Below are 24,097 nucleotides of genomic sequence, written 5' to 3' on the forward strand. Positions count from 1 at the left end.
CATTTTACATTTTTTTAAGAACTAGTTAGTTATGAATATTACGAATACGGGCAAAAGGAAATGGCTCAGCTTGTGCTGTGATGGACCCATGCTAAGGCGCCATCCAGCGAGGGTTTTCAGTCATTTCCTCTTCGTGGGACTGGCCTCTGTGCGAAAGTAACTGTCAACGAGGGCTAGAGGACATAATAATACTATTCAGTTAGATATTTAGTTTTATATTTAGATATTTAGTTAGATATTGGCCCCGATTCCTGCAGACACCGCCTAATTTTATTTTAAGTTATATCCGTCAGTTTCATATCCGTCGAAAAGGAAAGGGACGGATGATTCACAGCTCTTAATTTTAGGAAGAATGAGTAAATGGAGCGAATCAAAAAGGTACGTCACTGGTATGCAATCCGTTTGACATGCTGTCTACTAACTGTGTCGGGTTATTGACTGATGTAAAATTTTTAGACGGTTGTTTTAGATTTGTGCTTAAAATTGACGTGTGTTCCATAAATTTTATGCTTGTCGATTACCCGTCCCTTTCCTTTTCGGCGGATAAGAAAATGACAGATATAACTTAAAATAAAATTAGGTGGTATTTACAGGAATTAGCACCAATATAATATTATAATAAGGCACCTAGTGTCGCCTCTTTTATATTGCCGTGCCCTTGCAGGGCACATGTACAGTTTTACTATGTTCCACCTTAATTTATGTTTGTGACATGCAATAAATAAACGAATATGAATATGAAATAGAAATATATAGCAGCTTTAGGTAAAATTATGTGATATAATACAATAAAATTAAAAGACAATCGAATAAAATTATTTATCTGTCACCTAGTTACCTAACCTATTGTTTTCTGGTGACTTGTTGCTCTTCTTATGTATATTATGCCCATAAAGGACCACATAACATAGCATCACGCCTATAGCTCCAACGGGGTAGGCAGATGTGTATAGTACATAGTACATACATCCACTCCTCGCCAGCTATGTTTAAGTCCCATGTAATAGGCGGCAAACATATGGTCATTCCATAACATAGCATAAACACACGACTTTATCCTAATTAGGGTAGTCAGAGGTACATCCATCGCAAGATTAACTAATTACCCACACCTCACCATGCTCTCTGTTAGACCATTACCATCAACCGGGCCCAAATCGAGTCACCTCAGTCACATTTTAAATTGCCGGCTTTTAAGTTTATCTTTCGAAACATTTTTAATTTCTGTTGCAAAGTGAACTTGAATTTTAATATTAAGAACAAAGCCGCTATGCTATGCTAATTCGGAGACAAACAGGGCCCATTTCCGCCAAAAAAATCGCCGGTCCAGTCACCTAAAAAACCAAATTTAGAACTCGGTACATGCGCGAGCGGCGTTTAAGATCCCAACGACCTTAAGATAAAAAAAAATATTATTTTTTATTTTTCTTACGAGTCCAGAATTTGTTTAAAAAGCCCGTTGGACCTAATTAGCGGTGTCGTTATAGCCTCAATAAGACTGTAAATTAAAAATAAACGATGTGACGCAACGGTATTCGGGTTTTATAGTCCGGTAGCGGGCGACCGCCTTGCACTTGTGATTTTTGAATCTTCTCAAACATAGTATATGTGTATGTAAGTTTTCATCTCGAGCTCCTCCGTGCTTCGGAAGGCACGTTAAGCCGTTGGTCCCGGCTGCATTGGCAGTCGTTAATAACCACCAATCCGCACTGGGCCCGCGTGATGTTTTAAGGCCCGATCTCCCTATCCATCCATAGGGAAGGCCCGTGCCCCAGCAGTGTGATGAGTGTACGTGCCTCGTGTAACTACTACATACTTAACGATAGGTAAAAAGTAGCTGAGCTATTAGTGTCGAGGTATTGCTGTCGATTCAGGCAGCCACCAAATTACTTTTAACTTAATTGGACAGGACTAAAACTAGTTTCATCTCTTTCTTGCACGTATTGTATGTGAAGGACAGCATTAAGAGCTGTCAAAATAAAATAAAATTTTTAACAAAAAAAAAACGACTTCAAACGCAAAACTAAAAAGCAATAAATAAATTTACTTCGCACAAAGTAATTAGTACGTATTTTCAATTAGTTAATTAATTTTATAAATCTGAAGCCGGTGCCAAGGAAATGCTACAACGAAGTACCGATTCATATATTTTTCAATACTGATTGTTTTGTAATTTTTTGTTTGACATTGTTTTGTAATTGCTTTGATATAGGTATTAAACAATATTGTGTGTACATAGTAATTTGATATTGTAGTAGGGTTGTTGTAGCATTTACTTGGCACCGACTTCAGATTTATAAAATTAATTAACTAATTGAAAATACGTACTAATTACTTTGTGCGAAGTAAATTTATTTATTGCTTTTTAGTTTTGCGTTTGAAGTCGTTTTTTTTTTTTGTTAAAAATTTTATTTTATTTTACGATTTTAAGTGATGGTTAGACCGAGCAAGGATGCAGAGACAGACAAATTTTCTGATTTATATTGATATATATTAATACATGATTAGTAGTGATCACAATTATTATTGATGAACATGTTTACACACACACACTCACACACACGCGCACACACACACACACACACACACACACACACACACACACACACACACATGTGGTTGTCAGTGGAAGCTGCTATCATACACACTCACGCACACATATAGATACAGTAGATTTCGCGTGGTTCGCTCGCTGCTAAAGCAGCTCGCGTGTCCTGTTTATTCGAAACTGTCCCTCTTCGTATGGCGGCCATCTTGTTTTTCCGCCATTTTGTTTTTTTTCACCGGCGACAGAATTTGACCATGATTTAAATGGGTGTCGTGGAAACAAACAAAATCCAGGTGCAATAGGTTTGCCAGGCCGTAGAATGTCTCCCTGATTGGGAGCAGTTTTCAAAGATGACGTTCCGATCACACCCCTATACATCATTTTCACCCCCAAGACATTTTCTGGAAAAACAAAATTTTGTATGGCGGCCATCTTGTTTTTCCGCCATTTTTTTTTCACACGCTATGGAATTTGACCAAGATTTAAATAAGTGCTCTGAAAGAAATATTGCTTCACGTGCGATAGTTTTGCCAGGCCGTAGAGTATTTCTCTGATGCGGAGCAATTTTTGGTGACCAGAAAGTATTTCCGTACTCTACATGACGTTTTGAGTAAGCGCCCCATACATTATTTTTACCCAAAGGGGCTTCTTCCAAAATCGACAAAATTTTGTATGGCGGCCATCTTGTTTTTCCGCCATTTTGTTTTTTGCACCGGCGATTGAATTTGATCAAGATTTAAATACGTTTCGTGAAAGAAAAATTGCTCCAGGTTGTATAGTTTTGCCAGGCCATAGGGTGTCTCCCTGATGCTGACCAGTTTTCGAAGGTCGGGAAGTTTTCCCGAAGCCTAAAGATCGATCCGATTAATATGACTTTACAAACGCACTAGTCGCTCCTACGATTTTTGAAAATTCCCCTCGATTTCTCTGGTCTTCCATCATCAGATCCTGACTTCCTTGACATGGGACCCCCTTGGGTATATCTCCTTTCAAACAAAAAAAGAATTATCAAAATCGGTTCATATACGACGAAGATATGCCCGAACAAACATAAAAAAAAAAAAAATATGCGGTCGAATTGAGAACCTCCTCCTTTTTTGAAGTCGGTAAAAATTAGGTTATGTTTGTGTCCGCCCGAATAGGCACCATTGTAGTTTTTTTTTTTTTAAGTTTACAAATCATCCCCGCCAAAATTATGAAGTTAGATGTCGAGTCGCTCACATGCTTATTTCTTAATTTACTTACCGATTACAACCTAGACATAAAAAAAGGAAAAAAAAGGTATAAAAGTTACTCTACTAAACAACTCGCCTATTTAGTTGTGGAGTGTAGTTGTACAGTGCAAACGCGCGCAATGCATTACCGTCCGCTCTCAGAACTCCTCCCCCTTCGCTACCGTCTCTAAGTAAGGTTGTCGACGTCTAGTAATTTTATTACAATAAATCATATTTTCTTGCATTTTAAACTAATTGAACGTCGAATTTAAAATACAAGTTCCAGCTCAAAAATATGTACAGTCATGAGTAATATCATTTGCATTGAAGCGGTTAGGTACGCAGGATATATTAAGGTGCGCAGACGTTCGCGCAAAACGCAGAATATCATTTACCTACTTTAGAACCCTGTCGCACTATATTTGACATTTAATGAGACTTACGGTTTAAATTATCAAAAAAGTCGTCGATTTGTCGATTACCCGTCCCTTTGCTTTTCGGCGGATAAGAATATGACAGATATAACTTAAAATAAAATTAGATGGTGTTTACAGGAAGTTGACAACCCTACGTGACAGTGTCACCGCAATAAACGTCTCGCACTTCAAACAATATTATGTACTCCGTTCTACCTTCATACAATTAACAATGTCTAGATGTCTAAATACATGCCGAGGTTAACGTCGTGTCTTATAGGGAAGTCAAGGAATTGGCCTTTGATAGACTGGAATAGAAAATGCTGCACCGACAAGAGCGTGGCTCTTAAATTGATGACGATGAGATACATGCCGATATTGTGTTTGCCGCTCTAGGATTGGCTTGCACAGCCATGAAAGAAAGTGCATTTCTTCGAGGTAATGACGTCATAAATCATCTGAAACAGACGTATAAGGCCAATGATGATGATAGTGATGAGATACATGTTAATTTTGCACATTCCAATGTGACTTTATTCGCCAAACCCTATCTTTCAATTGATTTCAATTTCAATCTGGCAGCCGCCGTGGTCCAGTGGTTGAGCGTTGTGCTCACGATCCGGAGGCCCCTGGTTCGAATGCCGGTGGGGACATATCAAAAAATCACTTCGTGATCCCTAGTTTGGTTAGGACATTACTGTCTGATCACCTGATTGTCCGAAAGTAAAATAATCCGTGCTTCGGAAGGCACGTTAAGCCATTGGCATCGGTTACTACTTACTGATGTAAGTACGTAGTCGTTACATGAGCCATGTCAGTGGCCTTTGGTGACTCAATAGTAACCCTCACACCAAGAGGTTGATAATCCACCTCACAACCCACACGAAAGAAGAAGCCCAACTTATCCTTTCCATCCTCCTCCAACACCACATTTCAAACGCCTCGTGTCTAAGATAAAATATACATACATACATAAACTCACGCCCGTAATCCCTAATGGGGTGGGCAGAGCCACAAGTAATCAAAGACAACTTGCAGCCACTGTTGAAAGATAAAATATATATTACAAAAAAATAGTCTTTATTGGACAAAGAAACAATTGCAGAGATAAAAAAGGTTTGTCTAATAAAGAATACTACCAGCTTTATCGCTTAAGCGATTTTTTTCCAAGCAGGTTATGGTGAAAGAAAGAATATAAAAAATTACGAACGGTTTAAGTCTCTCAGTTGGCCTCATGTGCCGTTTTTGCATAGCACTGTAGCTAAAATAAATACTTATATTTATGTACTATTCAACATGCTAAAATAAGAACCTAACTAAAGATTGATTTTGTCTTCATTTGCATTTACACAAAACATATTTTTGCATGTACTCTTTGGTACAATATTAGACGTTCCAAGAAAAAAATCGAAGCAATTATTTTAACTAGGTACGTTAAATAAAAGAGAGCAATCTTTGTTCGATGACTAGGAAAGCCGAGGACAAACGACTGCGATCATTTATCCAGCATGTTCTGGAAAGAACAGAACTTTTTCTCAACGCAGTCGACTGTTAAAGGAAAATAATATCAGAAGCCCTGAAACATTGTCGTTCGCTATGCGAACATGCGGCCTGCTCAGAAGGCATTGAACAAATTCAACCCTTAAACAAAAAAGTATCGTAAAAGTTAATGCCAATATCTTATCACGGGTCTAACATGATCGTCCAACTTTGCAAAAGGTCTCTGATTGAAGACATCAAAGCTAACTAGGTGGAAAATGTGCTCACCCCTTTCGGAGGTACAGGGAAATATTTACGGATGTTTTGTTTATTAGGGTCATAAAGTGTTCTGTTTATGGACTAGAAGAAATTGGTATAGTAAAAAAAAGGATTGATGAAAAAAGAAAGTTAATAGTATAATTGTTTTTTTTTTATGATTTATTCCACATCACGCTCACGCTCACGCTCACGCTCTTGTCGGTGTAGCATTGTCCATGCTACTTTTTAGGGAAAAATAGGGGTGTGTGCGTGTGTGTGTGTGTGTGCGTGTACAGTCATGAGCAATATAATGTACCCACTTTAGGACTCTGTCGCACTAACATATTTGACATTTAGTGAGACTTACAGTTCAATTTGTCAAAAAAGTTAATGTGACATGGTAACAAAGTGTATACATATTAATGCTCGTGACCGTATGTACCTCTGACTACCCCAATGAGGTACTTTCCCGGCTACGTTCCCAAAGAACAATGGATGAACAAATATATAATGGTCGAACCAACTGTGTTAGTGAAAACTGCACTGAAGATAAATTATTAAATCATTTGGTTGGTAGTTGGTGGTGGTGGAATTCTATAGTCTCTGCTTACCCCGGTGGGAAATAGGCGTGAGTTTATGTATGTATGTATGGTGCAAGTCCGGTACCGGAACCGGCGCTCCCCGTCATGTGTAATGTGTGTGTTAAATGTTATATTATCACATGTTTTAAGGTTATTTTTATAAATATATATATCGTCGCATCACATACTGATGTGATTTTGAGTAAGTGATAAAAAATATAAAAGTTGTGTGAGGTCACAGGTTCGAATCCAGCAAAGCCTAAATCAATCTCTCTCTTTATTTAAGAATCAATCTCTCTCTTGTCGGTGGAGTAATCGCCTACATTACTACATAGATAGGACGTGTAGAACGGTGGTTGCCACAATCGCCTTCCGTTCCGCAGTACTCCGACCAATTTCTCAATCGGTGATGTTCTAGCTAGAGCCCTACCAGAATCCATTTCCTAGGCCTCCAACCAGTACTGATACCGCTGCTGCCCGGCATCAGGGGTGCGCTTTTGAAGTAGCGGCGCCTACTCGCTACGTCACAAGATCGTCATAGAACCTAAGTAGCATTTTACAGGTTAGCCCGTCCCAGTGAGCTACCCACTACGTTCTGCTAATTCTGTCGCTGTTTGGTCGGGGACTGCTTATTAACCAATGATTGTCGAATTTGTTTTCGAATTCATACATTTTGATTAAGAAAACGTAATAATAAGTTCGACGTTCTATAACGTCGCAGTGTGCTTTTTCATACAAATTCCATAGATATTTTGTGTTTTGACGTTTAGTAAAAAGTAACTGATTTGACTAGTTGGAGAGTAGCCTATCGAGCGCAACTTACCAATCGGTCGGCAAGCAGTTTGACAGCGTGCACGCAGCTGTTGGTGGTGACGAAGTAGGCGGCGCTCATCGAGCAGTTGGCTATCACCCGGGATATTATCATCACCGCTGTGGTCAGGGTCCTGTTGAACAATCCAAATTCAATGAGGGACTTTCAAGAAAGAACAAAAGAAAGAAAGAACAAAAGAAAGAAAGAACAAAAGAAAGAAAGAAAAAAGAATAGTTTATTATACATATATGAGGCGGATTACCAACCTAAATGATTTATGCTAAGGGCTGCCTCACACTAAATGTCCATCGATATCTTTTCTTCTATCATGTGGGTTGCAAGGTGGAGTACCAACCACATCAACTCTGACGTCAGGGTTAATATTGACCCGCCAAAGGCCCCTGACGAGACTCATGTAACTACTACGTACTTACATCAGTAAGTATTAACCTGGACCAACGGCTTAACGTGTCCGAAGCACGGAATCATCTTACTTTTTCGGACAATCAGGTGATTCAAGCCTGAAAAGTACTTACCAAACAAAGAACAGTCTCACAAAGTGATTTCGACAATGTCCCCATCGGGAATCGAACTCGGACCTCCAGATCGTGAGCCTAACGCTCTAACCACTAGACCACGGAGGCTGTTAGTTCTATAATAATAGTAAAAAAATACTAACTTGGCCGACAGCTGCGGCGCCAGGTCGTCCCTCTCGGCGGCCACCGCCAGCAGCTGCCCCAGCGCCTTGAGGCCATGCATCTTCTGCGCCAAGCTCTTGTCTCTGGCGCCCTACACCAAAGTATAACACACAGTCAAGTTATGTAAATAGAATAAAAAAGGGCAAAAGTTGGCCCCGATTCCTGCAAACACCGCCTAATTTTATTTTAAGTTATATCCGTCAATTTCATATCCGTCGAAAAGGAAAGGGACGGATGATTCACAGATTCTTAATTTTAGGAAGAATAAGTAAATGAATGAATAACCCGGGCGAATCAAAAGGTACGTCGCTGGTATGCAATCCGTTTGACGTGCTGTCTACTTAACTGTGTCGGGTTATTGACGGATGTAAAATTTTTAGACGGTTGGTTTAGATTTGTGCTTAAAATTGACGTGTGTTCCATAAATTTTATGCTTGTCGATTACCCGTCCCTTTCCTTTTCGGCGGATAAGAAAATGACAGATATAACTTAAAATAAAATTAGATGGTATTTACAGGAATTAGCACCGTTATCTAAAAAGAACTTTCTTGTCTAGCCTTTAGCACACCACGGACACTTCAAACAACCTCGTTTTACACAGACACTACACATGGAAGTTATCGTACACGCGCATCTGTGTGTGTGACATCTGACGCTCATGAAGACTAAAGTATAAATACGTACATACATATACCCATTTATATCAGACATATATATTATAATGAGGAGCTCGGTGGATATACTGAGGAGCTCGGTGGCGCAGCGGTAAACGCGCTCGGTCTGCGATTGTTGAACTCAAGCAACTTTCGCAAAGGCCGGTCATAGGATGGGTGACCATAAAAAAAAAAGTTTTCATCTCGAGCTCCTCCGTGCTTCGGAAGGCACGTTAAGCCGTTGGTCCCGGTTGCATTAGCAGTCCTTAATAACCACCAATCCGCACTGGGCCCGCGTGATGGTTTAAGGCCCGATCTCCCTATCCATCCATAGGGAAGGCCCGTGCCCCTGCAGTGGGGACGTTAATGGGCTGGTGATGATATATTACGTATAATAACATTACATCATCATATATAATGACACTAGCGTTATAAAAGAGAGGACTTTGTGTGTGTGGGAGGGAGTGCATATCAAATTTCAAGCATCTAACTTATGCAGTTTAGGTTTTTCATACAAAAGGATTTTCCCGCTAATTCCCGATCCCGTGGGAATTTCGGGAATTCCTTTCTTAGTGCACCTCTACGGTACCTAAGCTACGTCCCTTCCAAATTTCAAGTGCCTACGTTTAGCCGTTTAGGCTGTGCGTTGATATGTCAGTCAGTCAGTTTCTCCTTTTATATATTTAGAAGATTACATATAGGCACATTTCATACTTGCTACTACACTTACCTTATCGAATTTCTCCATCATCCTGTGCAATTCGTTCAACTGCCTGTCCAGGTACGCGGTATCTATGATCACCCGACATTTCTTGTCACTCTTACAACTAGTCTTGCTCATATCACTGAGTGAACTACAAACTGAACTGGTTTTGCTTAGTTTCGGCTTGTCACTATTCTTATTGTGATCATCTTTGTTTTTATTCTTTTTCATTTTCTTTTTATTGTGAACTCCTTCGTTCTTTACGTCACCGTTCGCAGTATCTATATCCTTACTCTCTATTATAACCTCAGTTTTCATATTATTATTGTTCTCGACATTATTCTCTGTGTTAACATTAACCGCTTCAATTGTTTCTTTCTCTTCAGATTTCTGCTTTTTGGTTTTCTTGTTTGCACTGTGACCGTTAGCAACGTCACCGTTTCCGTTAACAATTTTGTTGTTATTTTTATTTTTGTTTTTCTTGTTGTTTTTGTCGACGTCGTCTTCGTCGTCGTGTTTCCTGCCAGGCTCGGTGTCGAGGAGTGGCGAGAGTATGTTGGTGAGTTGCTGGATGACCTTGAACATCTTGTGTGATGGCGGGAATACTGCCTCTAATGGCAAGTTATCGTCGGAGAAAGCAATGTCGCAGCTGCTGAAGCAAAGGGAATATTTTTTAAGAAACATCATAAAATGGATCATCGGATTTCGGGCCAGAAGCATTTCATACCAATCACCTCGTTTTACAGATTATTATTATTTGCATTAGAGAGGGCTCGAACCGATACAGCCCGAATGGCCACTGCGAACTACGTAGTTACATCTAATCCCTACAGAATCAGAAACATTTATTCAACGTAATTATCATGGATAAACTTGTTGAAGGTCAATGTAACATTTTTAAATTTACGTCATTTCGCAAGGTGTTATGGCTGAGGAGAAATGACAAGAAACTGCAGCAACACATCATTTAAAGGGTACGTTACAAGTTATTTAATAACTAGAGGAACACATTCAATACCAGACATTTTTATCATTTAGGTAATCATTAATCTTATAATAAGCTTTTTACATATATTTAAAACCCCTCTAGACAAATCCGTTCGATTAGATCGAGCGTCTTTTTGGGAGGAAGCTCCATTATGTGGCCCCCCAGTGCTCGGCTTCTACTGTTTTACAGATACTACACATTGACGTTATCGTACACGCGCATCAGTGGGTGTGACGTCTTACGCCCATGAAGACTAAAGTATGACCGAGGGGGTGAGGTAAACCTAGCTCAGCCGCTGGTGGGGAGCGGAGAGTTGCCGTTGCCTATACGTAGTATTGTTCCTTAGTCTATGCCAAAGTGCCAGCCAATGTGAATGTCCCTACCGCGATTCGAACCGGAAACCTCCAGATCGAGACACCAACACTCTAACAACAAGACTGCAGAGGTTGAAATAATGTAACTCACGTGGTCAACAACTTCTGCTTGACTTTCCTTGCTCTCTTTTTGATAGCCTTCTGTTTTTCCCTCTCTTTCCTCTCCTGTTCCGCTCTCTCTGCCTCTTCTTGTAACTCCCTCTCCTCTTTCGTGGACTGGTCTTGACTCTCTGATGTTGTCTGTTTGAGGAAAGAGTTATTCAATACAAAAATGTAAAAAAAAATATCTTTCGAGTTCTTAGGCAGTAGAGCAGCGTGGTGGAGTATGCTCCATGCCCCGTCCGGTTGATTGGGGGGAGGCCTGTGCCCAGCAGTGGGACGTATATAGGCTGTTTCTGTTATGCCATGAGTTCTCAGACACAACCTATTTATTAAGATCTAAAAATGTATAGGGATAATTTCGGAATACAAGTTCTTTTATAAAAGTTAGGTTTTTTTTTATTTTGTTGAGTAATTTAGTCGTGAGTTATAATTATTATGAGCTGATGTACTCACGGCCTGCCTCGGCCCAGTTGCCTTCTCCCTGATGGCCTGCAGGTGCGACTCGAGCCGCATCTGGCTGGCGTCCTGCTTGTCCCGGATGCGCTCGCGCAGCGCGTCCGCCTCCAGCTCGGCCGCCGCCGCCAGCGCTGACAGGCGGGACTTCACGCCTTCCGCCTGTGGATCACAGAATTATAGCAATGAAAAAAATACGGATGATCAAACATAAAAAAAATATTATCTGATTAGATTTCGAGATATGAATGGACAGATCTACAAAACAGCAGAAAACTTGGTGATTCATTAAAATGGATATCATAAACCGTTATGATGATAGGTCAGAAGCCCAGGTCAGAAACGTTTAATGAGTTATGTTGGAGAGTGCCTTAAGGTGCGATTCCACAGCACGTGACCAACATCAGTTGAATCATCTGTGGAATCGCACCTTTAGTCATGAGTACCTAAGAATGATTAGGTGCTATATCTATTCTTCCCTCCCATCAGCCTATTCTTGGTACCGATCTAGATGATCACATTTTTGCAGTGTGGAGATTGTACAAGGCCATGTCTTTCCAGATTGTCCCACTTTTTACACTGGGGGATTGTACAAGGGAAGGGATCTACCAGTGAACGCCACTTGTGTGCAGTACCTTCTCCCGTGCGGCGTCCCCGCGCTGCTGGCGCCGCTGCTCCCACAGCTGGTCCCGGCGCGCGTCCCGCAGGCGGCGCCGCTCCAGCAGCGCCTGCACGCGCAGCCCGCGGGCCGCCTCCAGCGCCCGCCGCCGCGCGCCCACCGCCGCCTCGCGGGCCGCCTTCTGCTCCTGGGGGCACGCACAAGTCGCTCACTGTGCTGCTGTGCTGCCGGGACGAACACCCCAGCAGCGGACTTCCACCAATGCGCTATTCATGTATCTTTAAGTGCAGTTTTCACTAATACAGTTGCCATGAACACCATACGGCGATACGGCTCACCACCTACCGCGTCGGTCTAACAGAAAACTCGATGAAGCGCGGGTATTTAGTTCATCTCACGATGGGTGTACCTCTGCCTACCACAATCAAGATCGATTCATGGCGGACCAGTTGACCAGCTAGTTCCGCCCACATGCAACAGATGGCGCATATCAGTCCTGAAACGCGCTAGCGAAGTTTTCACAGCGCGACGCTTAAATACAACTTCTAACATGACACTGTTGGGTCGTCTCGGACAGACAGGGGCTGCCACTGCTATACTCTGGCCCCGGCTGGAGTCTCCCGCCACGCATAGGCCGGCGTGTACAAGGCGTATATTAAAACCAGGCTTACCGATACCGCCCGTAGTACGCATTGGTCTCTCAGATCCATCGTCAAAGACGTCGAGAAGAAAATCACACTACCAACTTGTGGCTTGCAGGAGACTATGCTCAGTTCGGTACTCTGGAAACATCCTCTCACAACAGCACAACCTCGCCGCCATACATACACATACATACAACTCACGTCAGTAGCCGCAATTATGCAGCGTGGTGGAGTATGCTCCATAACCCCTCCAGTTGAGGCCTGTACCCGGCAGCGGGACATATACACCCACCTATGCCCATGTAACACCATATTGTACTATATGAAATAAATTAAATGAGTATGGAGTATATAGGCTGCTGATATTATGTAATGTCACCAAAGCTCACCAGCTTCTCAAGGCGGTCACGTCTCATTTGCCGCAGCCGCGTGGTGTGTGATCGACACTGGTCCAGAAAGTCGTGTCGTCTGTTCTCCGCCTCCAATTGTTTGATGAACGCTATCTCGCGGAGCTTCTCTTCCTCGTCGTGGGCTTTGCGAACTATATCCTGAAATATATTGAATCGGGTTACTACTTCTATCGTGTGGATCGTGAGGTGGATTACCGACCTCATCAACCCTGGTATCAGGGTTATTTATGAGCCGCCAAAACCCCGGACATGACTCATGTAACGACTGCTTACTTACATCAGTAAATAGCAACTGGGATCAACGGCATACCATGCCTTCCCAAGCATGGATCATCTTAGTTCCGGTCAATCAGGTGATTAGCCTGCTATGTCCTAACCAAACTAGGGACCACAAAGGGATTTTTGTGATTTTTCTCCACCGGGATTCGAACCCGAGACCTTCGGATCGTGAGCCCAACGCTCAACCACTGGACTACAGTTAACAATTATCATTTTAGCCCCTGGATTTCCAGACACAATAGTGAAAAAAATGGGTAAGCTGAGACTATGGATGAATGTGAAGGAAATAAGGCATTTACTACTTGGCCGGATTTTAAAAAAAGCAACACAGGACAGTCCATAAGCGAAGGTTGTTGTTAGGGACGGCAGAGGAAGACCTAGATGGATGTACATTGACCAAATTGGGCACTTCTTAAAAAACGGGAGTTCCCTTGTTTCCTTCACATTCAATCGTTTCATACACGCACGCCGGTTCAGACTAGATCGTCCTAAACCGTTTTTAAAGAAATTCCCAATTTGGTGAATATACATCCATCTAGGTCTTCCTCTGCCATCTCTAACAACAGGACCAGGACAGGACCTTCGCTTGTGGACTGTCCTGTGTTGCTTTTTTAAAATCCGGCCAAGTAGTGAATGGTATCTGAGGGATCTACAGTAAGTCTCTCTCTTTATTTAAAAGCTGCGCTCTTGTCGGTGGAGTAATCGCCATTACTCCATAGATAGGGCTTGTAGAACGGTGGTTGCCCCAATCGCCTTCCGTTCCACAGTACACCGACCAATTTCCCAATCGGTGTTGTTCTACAATAAGTCTCTCTCTCTATTTAAGAGCTGCACTCTTGTCGGTGGAGTAATCGCCATTCCTCTCTTCTTCCCGCCAAAACTGTCACCTCCCGATACAACACGACCTGCATCTTCTCTTCTATTTGTTTCATAAATGTTATCCTAGGTCTACAGTAAGAAACGTCAAAAAAATAGCTTTTGCCATTACAACTTACCTTCAAATGTTGGTCTCTATTTTCAGCGGCCTTCTGAAGCCTTCTGTCTAATCTTAACCGTTTCTCTTCAATCAGTTGGTTTTTGGCAACCTGAAATTAATAATCAGCAATGAGGAACGGGGAGTGTATATGCATGGCACGGGATCTTCTGCCATTAACTACATCTACAGAGCGTGTGGTCCTGCCACTCTCGAATTGGCTTATAAAGACATGAAAAAATTGCCCCCAAGACACTGTATAATATAAAGCATCTGGAAGAGATATATGAGGCCTGATCATTCATCAAGAAGCCTCCATAATGATGAAATTGCACCATTAATAATAAATAATAAAAATACAGACAGCTACTTTAGTTATGCCAATTACTTTAGTTATGCGGCTGTCCCTGCACTAAGCTCGGCTTGTATCGCAGGGGCCAGAGTACGATTTCCTATGTTAGGATTTACAAAATGGACACACGGACAGAATACAGAGCACTATGAAAAATCTGGCGTATTTCGAAATGCTAGTTCAACAATTTGTAGTTAATGCCATTTGAGGCAAACCTACAACAAATCACGTCAAAGTAAAGTGTATGCAATAAGTTCATTCAGTCATTCATTCTTTCAAAGCCGTGGTAGCGTCGTCGGAAGAACGCTTGACACTCACTGTGAGGTCGTAGGTTCGAATCCCAACACGGACCAATGATTTTTGTTTTTTTTTCAAATTCATGTTTGAACATAAATGCTTATCACGTGCTTAGAAGGAAAACATCGTAAGGAAACCCTCATTTCCGAGAAATGCGTTTCGGAGGTAGGTTTGGACCTGCACTGGGCTGATTTTCCCTTCGGGTTGGAAGGTCCGATAGGCAGTCGCTTCTATAAAAAACAGGTCCTAAATCTTCTTAGGTAAGGAGACTGTGAGAATGGGATAACGCTAGCGAGACAATGAGATGGATAGTTTCATAACTGTACCCGTCTCTTTCTTATAGTTATCGTTAGAGAAGGATAACACTACTTTTAGTGCTGTCTAATTAAGATAAGCTTAGTTAGTGTCTGCCAGAATGGACCCAACAGGTTATAGGTATACAGAAAAGCAAGCAGTCTCTTATGTAAAAAACCGGATCTGTCAAATCTTTAGGTAATCGGGCCCTGTGAAAAACGGGATAACACTAGGGAGATAGATAGTCATTCATTCAAAATGATACAAGCCGTGGTTAAATCTTTTCACCCTACCTTGACTTCTTCAACCCTGGCCAGCAGCTGGTGTATCTTCCTGGCTCGTTCAGTCTGGTACTCTTGACGCTGCTTCTCCGCCCGCGCTTGCTTCGCTTGCAATCTGTATTTATTTATTAAGTACAACTTACATCATATATATAAAACATTAACAACTTAGACAATTACTAAAATTAATACATATTACATAAATTATTCACTAACATCCTGTATAATCGTTTATTGAACTGAACAGACTGAACTATGCTATAAATCTTCATTTAAACAAACCTTCGCAAAGCGTCCTGTAAGCTGCCGCGACGTTTTATTCCCTGCGACAGCTTCGCGTGCAGCTGCTGGGCTCGTCCTGAAAGTATAATTGGATACTTTTTACGCCGCTTTAAAAACTTTTAACGCCTTTTATTAAATCGTACTACATAATACCGCATTTCCGAATACAAAATATAAAAACTTATATATTATATATATTACACATAGACTAACACCCTCATTCTAAGATGTTCACTCGAACCTCAGTCATCAGTTGATGCGACCTCAAGGTCGTCCTCAAACTCAGCTCAAAATTGGCATTAGACGGCGCCTAAAAGTGTGATGCTATGTTATTGACTTAATGCTGGCTACTGACAATGCCATTTTTGTAGTCAAACACTGGGAGCGCACTATATGCGCACTATGTCTGCTATCGAAGATTATGTTGTGGTCACGCTTTATAACTTACCCGGATCTCTAGCCACCAAAGCCTCCAGCACAACAAGAGTATCGACCCTCTCGGCCCAGGACATCCCGGCTAGAGCGGTCTCGTACTGGTCCTCTAGACTGGCAGCCAACGGGCCCAGGTTCTCCGGGGACGGACAAGATGGCACCGATATGTTGGTCTCTTCGCAGAGGATTTCTGCGTCTGTCTGTTGAGTTTGGAAGATTATTAGAATGGACGTTTATGTACGCCGCGGCGCGAACCATTATTATATTGGTCAAAACCTTCGATATAATACGCAACACACGCGGTGCAGTTGCTGTGCCGCGAGGGGTGCATAATTTAAACTACATACAAACATAAATAGCCTATATACGTCAAATTGCTGGACACAGACCTCACCTCGATCAACCGGAGGGAGTATCCACTGTGCTACTCCACTACTTAAGTAAAACTCCACTGAACTGTATACATACATTGATTAGAATACATTTAAATCAAAAAATATAATGCATGTCCTAACTAAAAGCGTTATTTAAGAGAAAGTTCTTTATTGAGAATTGCTTAAGATGTCTAGCCTGAGAAATTAGCCGTTGTCCATAAAAGTAGGTAAATATGCCAATAAGATTTATATGACAATGATTAAATGCTTTCATCATTCTAAAATACTATTATTTGCAGACGATATGAAAATTTTTAAATTGATTAACAATCTCTCTGATGCAAAGGATCTTCAAGAGGATCTGATTCGGTTCCAAGATTATTGCTCATTTAATAAACTCGACCTTAATATATCCAAATGCTATTGTATGACATTTTCACGGAAAAAACTCATTATTGATTATACCTATGTATTGCATTCTCAAGAAGTTTCTAGGGTAAATTCAATGAGGGATTTAGGGGTTGGGTTGGTTGGGGGGGCTCACAGACACACATTCACACATACACACACTCATACACACACGGCATACATAATAATTAGAACATGATAAATAACCTTTCAAGGTTGTAAGTATGGCTACCCATTATGACTGCTGATCGGGAGGTGGAGGCCTGGAATCCTATAATACAGGGTATCCTAGTTTAGGTTCCAGCCTTTACACATGATCACCTGTTTTTGTTTAATCTAATGTCTAATGTACACCTTGTATCATGTTGTGAAGGAAATAAAAATATTTATTATATTATATATTATATTATATAGTTACTAAAGCCTCTAAAGCATTAGGTTTTATTATGAGAACATCGGCTGGCTTTCGTAGTGTAAAAGCCTTAAAAATACTTTACACAGCCTATGTACGTATCAACAGTGGCTGCAAGTTGTCTTTGATTACTTGTGGCTCTGCCCACCCCATTAGGGATTACGGGCGTGAGTTTATGTATGTGTGTATGTATGTACAGCCTATGTACGTAGCCACTTAGAATATGCATCCCAAGTCTGGAACCCGCAATATGAGACATACAAGTCTCGTATTGAGAGTGTTCAGAGGAGATTTCTTCGGTATTTGGATTTTAAAACAAGACAAAGATCATTAGGCTATTATCATAGATGTAAACGTTACCATTTTCTGCCTCTTCAATTTAGGCGTACTATTTCAGATATTTGTTATCTGTTCAAATTAGCCAACGGGCGTGTTGACTGTCCGGAACTACTGTCAAAGATCTACCTGCGAACTAATTTACTTGGGCTCAGACAGTGCTCTGTTCTTCGAGTACCATTTGCTAGGGTAAATTATCGCAGAAATTCATTTTTTATTCGTGCCTGTCGTGATTTCAGTGAATTGCAATGTGATTTAGATTTGTTCTGTACCAGCATTACAACTGTCAAACGAATGCTTGCCAAACCCTTTTTTTTCACTCATTCTTCTTCTCATTTAATGTTAGATTAATGTGACATTCCTATACCTGCCTCTTTATCAGCGCGTAACTCTTTATCTATTTGTGGAGATTTCTCATTAGCATTGTCTACATCTATGGTCTAGATCTATAGTTATCATTTGACTGTTAATCTTCCTAAGAAAATAAAATAAAATAAAAATAAAATAAAGATAAATATCTTCTGGGACAAAATAACTTTCAAAACACTTAAGATCAAGTAATATAATTATAGAATTCAATGTCAAAAGCCAGTGGAACCTTACCTCAGTATCATCAGTTTCGGTATCCATATCTATATCAGACACCTGTTGTAGCTCTAAGATCTGTCTGTTGAGGAGATCTTCCTCAGCACAGAGCTTCCTCTGATCAGCGTCCGACTGGAAGTCGAGTGCTAAGCTCATCTTCCTCTCATTCTCCTCGATCTGTGACGTCATCTCCGCTATCTCCGACATTTCCGACGGATCAGCAGACTTCAAAATCTCATTGTGATTCGAAATTTGATCGTCGTCGTCAAAACAGTTGAAGCGGGATTTGAACTCCTCTTTCCATTTGTCGAAGTCGAATACGTCTTCAGTGCTTTCTTGTGATCTTGACAGACCAGTGGTCAGGCTTTCTAGCGATGAATGAAGTCGACTCTTAGTCAACTCTCCATCGAGTTTCGAAGCACCCTTCCCTCGTTCGGATTTCTTAGTAACCTTGTTTTTGGCCGATCGAGTTTTGAGTCCTGTGACATCAGATTTCTGGCGAATTATCGCCGGGTCTTTAGCCTTCTCTTTAGGCTTAGTCATTTTAACTTTGACCGGTTTAGTTACCTTTTCAGGTTGCTCCGATTTGGCTCTGTCGAATTTAGGTTCATCTGGTTTTATTATAGGATTAGCCTCCTGCTTAGGAGACTCCATCATGTTCAGTGTAGGTAGGCTTGTTGTAGCTGATGGCTGGTGGAACCGATTGGCCCAGTGCGATTTGGATTGCTTCTTCGATTCACGACTCAACCGCCTAGACTTCACAGTCAACCATTCTTCATTGTCACTCCTAATGTTATCAACGTTTAATACCTCGACAGAATTCGCCCCGTCATGGCTCATATACCCTTCTTCAGGAACCAGAGTCTTCAGACTTTCACTAGACTCGATTCTAGACATATCGATTTGAGTGACGATAGTGTCCGTGCTGCTATATTCATCACAATCTTTAATTTTCTCCAGAGTTAGATTCGGTTTGTCTTTCTTATCACCCTTTTCATTGACTTTCAAAGTTAAAGGTCTTGGCGGACGTTTTTTGGGATCTATCTTGTTTTGTCCAAGTTTAGCATCGCCCGAACCGGGTCGTGTGATGGGTTTTTTAGTGCCAACTTTGACTGAAGGCGTTGTGTCAAATAAGCTTGTCCTCCCAGTAGTCAGGTTAAAAGGATAGCTGCATTTGCTAGTCTGGTTTCTCCTAGGAAATGGTTGACGTGTCTTCGGAACCGTATTAGGGATTTCCATAACCGTCTTGCTTCGCACTATTGGCGTGTTTGTACGAATAGGAGGCTTGACCTCAGGCTTGGCTGTAACCACTTTAGGTTTAGCCGCGGCTTGAGAATACGCCGGTCTTGTGGCGGCTTTAACTTCTAATGGTTTTACTTCAGCAGGTTTAGCAATTTTCGGTTCTACTTTTTTGGGATCTTGTTCTTCTTTATCTTCTGTTTGTTCTGAAGTCTTTTTTGTTAGGACTGATTCTTTAGTGTCATTTACGGCTTCAGGTTCCTTTATATTTTTTTCTGGAATTGCTTTCTCTTTGATGTCGTCTATCTCACCAGATTCTGGAGATGGTGTCTTTAAAGTTTTTTCTAGAGATTCCGTTTTGTCGTTAGCAATTGTAAGTTCTTTTTCTTCGTTATTCGAACCAGGAGAACTATCATTTGACACATCGGCAAAATTGTCTTCAGATTTTACTGGCGAGTCACTAACGCTACCGTCGTTTTCTTCAGACGGCTTCAAAGTTACATCAGTCTTATTAGATTCCATTTTGGAATCATTTTCAATAATTTCCTCGGATTCTTTATCTTGATTTAATAAATTGTCGTTCTTCACGGCATTCTCGAGCAGCTGTTTATTCAAAAATTCGGTTTCCATTACATCTAATCTGGCGATAATAACCTTTGCATGAATTGAAATTTCTTGAGTCGAATCGGGTTTAGCTTGTGTCTTGTCATGTTTAGGCGACTTTATTACCACTGGTTTCGGGCTGACATTTGGACTTTCCTTAGCTTTGCCAAGCTCAACTGCAGGTTTTGTCTCAGCGTCGTTTTCGTTGACAATCACCTTATCGATGTCATTGTCTTCACAATTCTCCTTTATATCTTTCTCTTTTATATCCGAAAGTCTGGTCTCTTTAGCAACTTTTGGCTCTGGTTTTGTAGTGATTTTTGAAGCAATTTTATTGCTGAAAAACTCAATATTGGCTTTTGGGCTAGTGCTGGAATACGCTGGCACTCTGGGACTGATTTTCCCGCTTCCCGGACTGGCTTTGCCGGTGACGGGACTGTTTTTGCCACTTGGAGTGTTGTGTCCGGAGAGACATGGGCTGTTTTTGCCGGATACAGATGGAGAACTCTTGACAGAGTAAGCTCGTCGAGATTCTGGTCGCACAAAATCAGTCTTCCGTATCTCCCAAGCTAGGCTCTGCGGCCTCTGAGGAGGGGGAGTATTGTCGTACTCCCATTTCAAGCGAAACCATTCGCCTAGGGCTTTAAAATCGCGCGTATAGTTTTCCAAAACTAGAATTACTTCTTGGCACTCGTTTTGATTCTCGTGAGCTTCAACGGTGTTGTAGATTTCTCCGATCTGCAAAAGGAAGATTTATTTGTATATTGGTAAGTAAGTTAAGTATTTAAAAATGTAGCCTGCATGATTCTGTTCCTGGGAATTTTGTGTCTCCAATACATTTAGCTGTTTATGTGCCTGTCTAATTACTCAGGGTCAATGGTTGGTCTGGACCCTTGGCTAAAGGGTACGCTCATGTGTTTCATTGATTTAAGAATAGAGTCCCGATCCCAGATGTTATAATATTATGATTAAAAAATCAATGTTATCAGGGTTTTTGAAAAACAAACGACACAAGCGACCACAAATCGACCTTTGGTGGGCTACTGGGTACAACTTCGTACAACGAAAATTCTAGAATCTTTTCTCTATTTACAAATTTCCAGTTAGAACTTATGTATCTAAGTTACCAACTTACGTAAGTTCTAATTAGATACCTATTTGCAAAAAGACCAAAGACTAAGATATTTTTGCGTTCATGGTTCATATTGACTTCCTGTGTTCGAAGAACTAATCTACTACACACAATCATCACTAATTTAAAAGCCACGCTCTTGTCGGTGTAGCATTCTCCATGCTACTTTTTAGGGAAAAATGAGGAGCTCGGTGGCGCAGCGGTTAACGCGCTCGGTCTGCGATTGTTGAAGTAAAGCAACTTTCGCAAAGGCCGGTCATAGGATGGGTGACCACAAAAAAAAAGCTCGAGCTCCTCCGTGCTTCGGAAGGCACGTTAAGCCGTTGGTCCCGGCTGCATTAGCAGTCGTTAATAACCATTACTGGGCCCGCGTGATGGTTTAAGGCCCGATCTCCCTATCCATCCATAGGGAGGGCCCGTGCCCCAGCAGAGGGGACGTTAATGGGCTGATGATGATGATGAGGGAAAAATATTGTGGTTGCCCTCTTGCCTTCCGCCCCGCAGTACTCTGTCTGACGCGAGTGGGATGGCGACCAGAGTAGTCTATTTCAAATCCGTACTAGGACTCCTGTCCTTCACCTCTGAATAGTACTGATAGTTACTGCTGCCCTCATAATATACAATAGTATAAGTGTTAAACAGTGGTGGTATACTGACCGCCCGCTGCAGATCCCCGAAGAGCAGCGCCCAGTAGCGCGCGCGCAGCTCGGAGCGCTTGTCGCGGCCGGCCGACGCCGAGCGCCGCGCGCCCGCGCGCCCCGCCCCGCGCCGCGGCCCGCACGACGCACGCGGCGGACGCCGCGCCGCGCGACCCAGCGCCGCTGCGGGGATCACACCGGTACACACTCGGACGACAACATATTCATTCTATATCATGTCCCATTTCAATCACCACATATGTCTAACAAAAAGCTCAGTGAGGTGTGGGTACTTAGTTCATCTTGCGATGGATCTTCCTCTGACTACCCCAATCGCGATATAGTCGTGAGCTTATGTTGTTTCATAACAAGTACTTTACTACACCCACAGGAAATACAAGATACAAAACTAAAGAGAAGTAGCAATTTCTTGCAGGCAACTTTAGACCATTCTACAGGCTTGACTCTTATCACATATCCCTATGAGTTATTCTTATTGGGATGTGAAAGTCTCAAAAGGCAATTTGTAGTGTAAACTCGAGTGTAATGTAAAAATTAGACCAATATGGTATTTGTTATGTTATAAATTATTTCTCTCTATTAACTTCGACACAAATATCTAATCAAGTTGTCTTAGAAACAGATAGCCAATAGACATACATTGCAAATAAACAAAGAAACAAAAATAAATTGATACAAAAAGCACTGGACAGCAGCAGCGTGGTGGAGTATGCTCCATACCCCCTCCAGTTGATTGAAGGGAGGCCTTTGCCCAGCAGTGGGAAGTATAGGGGCTGTTTATGTATGTTTTATGTAAAAAGCACTAATAGAAAATTCATTTATTCAAAAGTGGATGTCCCATGCAGCCTACATTATTTTATTATAATGGTTTCTTAACATGAAAAGCCAACCTTGTACTGTTTGATCAATAAGTTCAAATGTTGTTTTTTTTAAATGTTGGCTTCTGTCGACGGCAATTCTGCCAGAGTCAAGGTTGAAAAATACACATGTTCAATGTGATACAATGCAATGCTAATTATTTTATGATGCCTAAAATTAAAAAAGCTAACCACATAAACATAAGTAAAAAGAGAAATCTTGCTGCAAATGTTTACTCAAATATAAAATAGAACTCAAAATTTTGATATACCACAAATATTATACTACTAGCTTTTGCCCGCGACTTCGTCCGCGTGGCGTGTTATAAAAGAGAGATCTTTGTGTGTGTGGGAGCATATCAAATTTCAAGCATCTAACTTATGCAGTTTAGATTTTTTCATACAATTTATTTTTCCCGCTAACTCCCGTTTCCGTGGGAACTTTGCAATATCCTGTTGCAACTAAGCTTTAAGTTAACTAAGGTACCAGCATGCCAAATTTCAAGCGTCTAACTTAAGCGGTTTAGATTTTTCATACAAAAGGATTTTCCCGCTAATTCCCGTTCCCGTGGGAATTCCGGGAATTCCTTTCTTAGTGCACCTCTACGGTACCTAAGCTACGTCCCTTCCAAATTTCAAGTGCCTATGTTTAGCCGTTTAGGCTGTGCGTTGATATGTCAGTCAGTCAGTTTCTCCTTTTATATTTTTATATATTTAGATATTTTAACATAGCAGTAATGCATAATGCTCATTCATAACAATATTTTTTTTTAATATCTGCAATCAGTCGCAAGACTTTAATCAGATTTGATGTGTGATTATTGAGTAGTTAGAAGTAAAGCAACCAATGCCACCATCTTCCATAGTACTCAGCGCCCAAGAACATCCTTCCTTTTGAGCCTCTTCACCCTGTTGCTAGCTTCCAACAGCATAGTTGCTAAGGGATTTGGATGAGTACTCAACCGTTCCTTATGCCTTTTGTTGTAAATAATCTGTCTCTAACAATGTTGACTCATTATTTACAAATGACTCATCGTCAGAAAAAACCTTCTATCGCAAACTGCTTTAAATCTTAGAACGATCGGCTAACAAACAGGCTATACTGTAGAGTAACGAATAATACTATGTAGGTATTGAATGTTAACTCTTGGCCCCATACCCATTTGTAACGTGCCTCTAGGTTTTACCAGGTCAAGCAGGTGGCAGGGGGTCCTTTACAAAAACCTATATTGGCACTGAACCAAACCCAATGGAAGAAGATTACATATAATCACGATCCTCAGCAGTGAGAGGATGACAAGAAAGAATATCTTAAATGGATGCAAGTCACTAAGGAGTAAGGGAGAGACCA

The 24,097-nt window shown here is 41.3% G+C and overlaps 1 protein-coding gene across 6 annotated transcripts in view; it reads right to left on the minus strand.

Moving 5' to 3' along the window:
- The window catches only part of LOC126377320 (S phase cyclin A-associated protein in the endoplasmic reticulum), a 526,515-nt gene that overhangs the window by 501,359 nt on the left and 1,059 nt on the right, over nt 1–24,097 (minus strand). For 4 of the 6 annotated variants that reach the window (XR_007567843.1, XR_007567844.1, XR_007567842.1 and 1 more), the window contains exons 2-14: nt 21,888–22,051; nt 18,275–20,836; nt 16,158–16,341; nt 15,710–15,785; nt 15,440–15,542; nt 14,226–14,315; nt 12,931–13,089; nt 11,914–12,084; nt 11,279–11,440; nt 10,815–10,963; nt 9,389–10,013; nt 7,987–8,096; nt 7,320–7,440 (exon numbers count right to left, since the gene is read on the minus strand). Coding sequence is in view for 3 of the 6 variants with exons in the window: in XM_050024994.1 (XP_049880951.1) it covers nt 7,320–7,440; nt 7,987–8,096; nt 9,389–10,013; nt 10,815–10,963; nt 11,279–11,440; nt 11,914–12,084; nt 12,931–13,089; nt 14,226–14,315; nt 15,440–15,542; nt 15,710–15,785; nt 16,158–16,341; nt 18,275–20,836; nt 21,888–22,051 (4,676 nt within the window). In the remaining 3 variants the exon portion in view is untranslated. The remainder of the gene's footprint in view (nt 1–7,319; nt 7,441–7,986; nt 8,097–9,388; nt 10,014–10,814; nt 10,964–11,278; nt 11,441–11,913; nt 12,085–12,930; nt 13,090–14,225; nt 14,316–15,439; nt 15,543–15,709; nt 15,786–16,157; nt 16,342–18,274; nt 20,837–21,887; nt 22,052–24,097) is intronic. The other 2 variants (XM_050024996.1, XM_050024997.1) reach the window with 2 other exon arrangements.

This window comes from Pectinophora gossypiella, chromosome 23 (assembly GCF_024362695.1).
Source record: "Pectinophora gossypiella chromosome 23, ilPecGoss1.1, whole genome shotgun sequence".
Classification (NCBI taxonomy): Eukaryota; Metazoa; Arthropoda; class Insecta; order Lepidoptera; family Gelechiidae; genus Pectinophora; species Pectinophora gossypiella.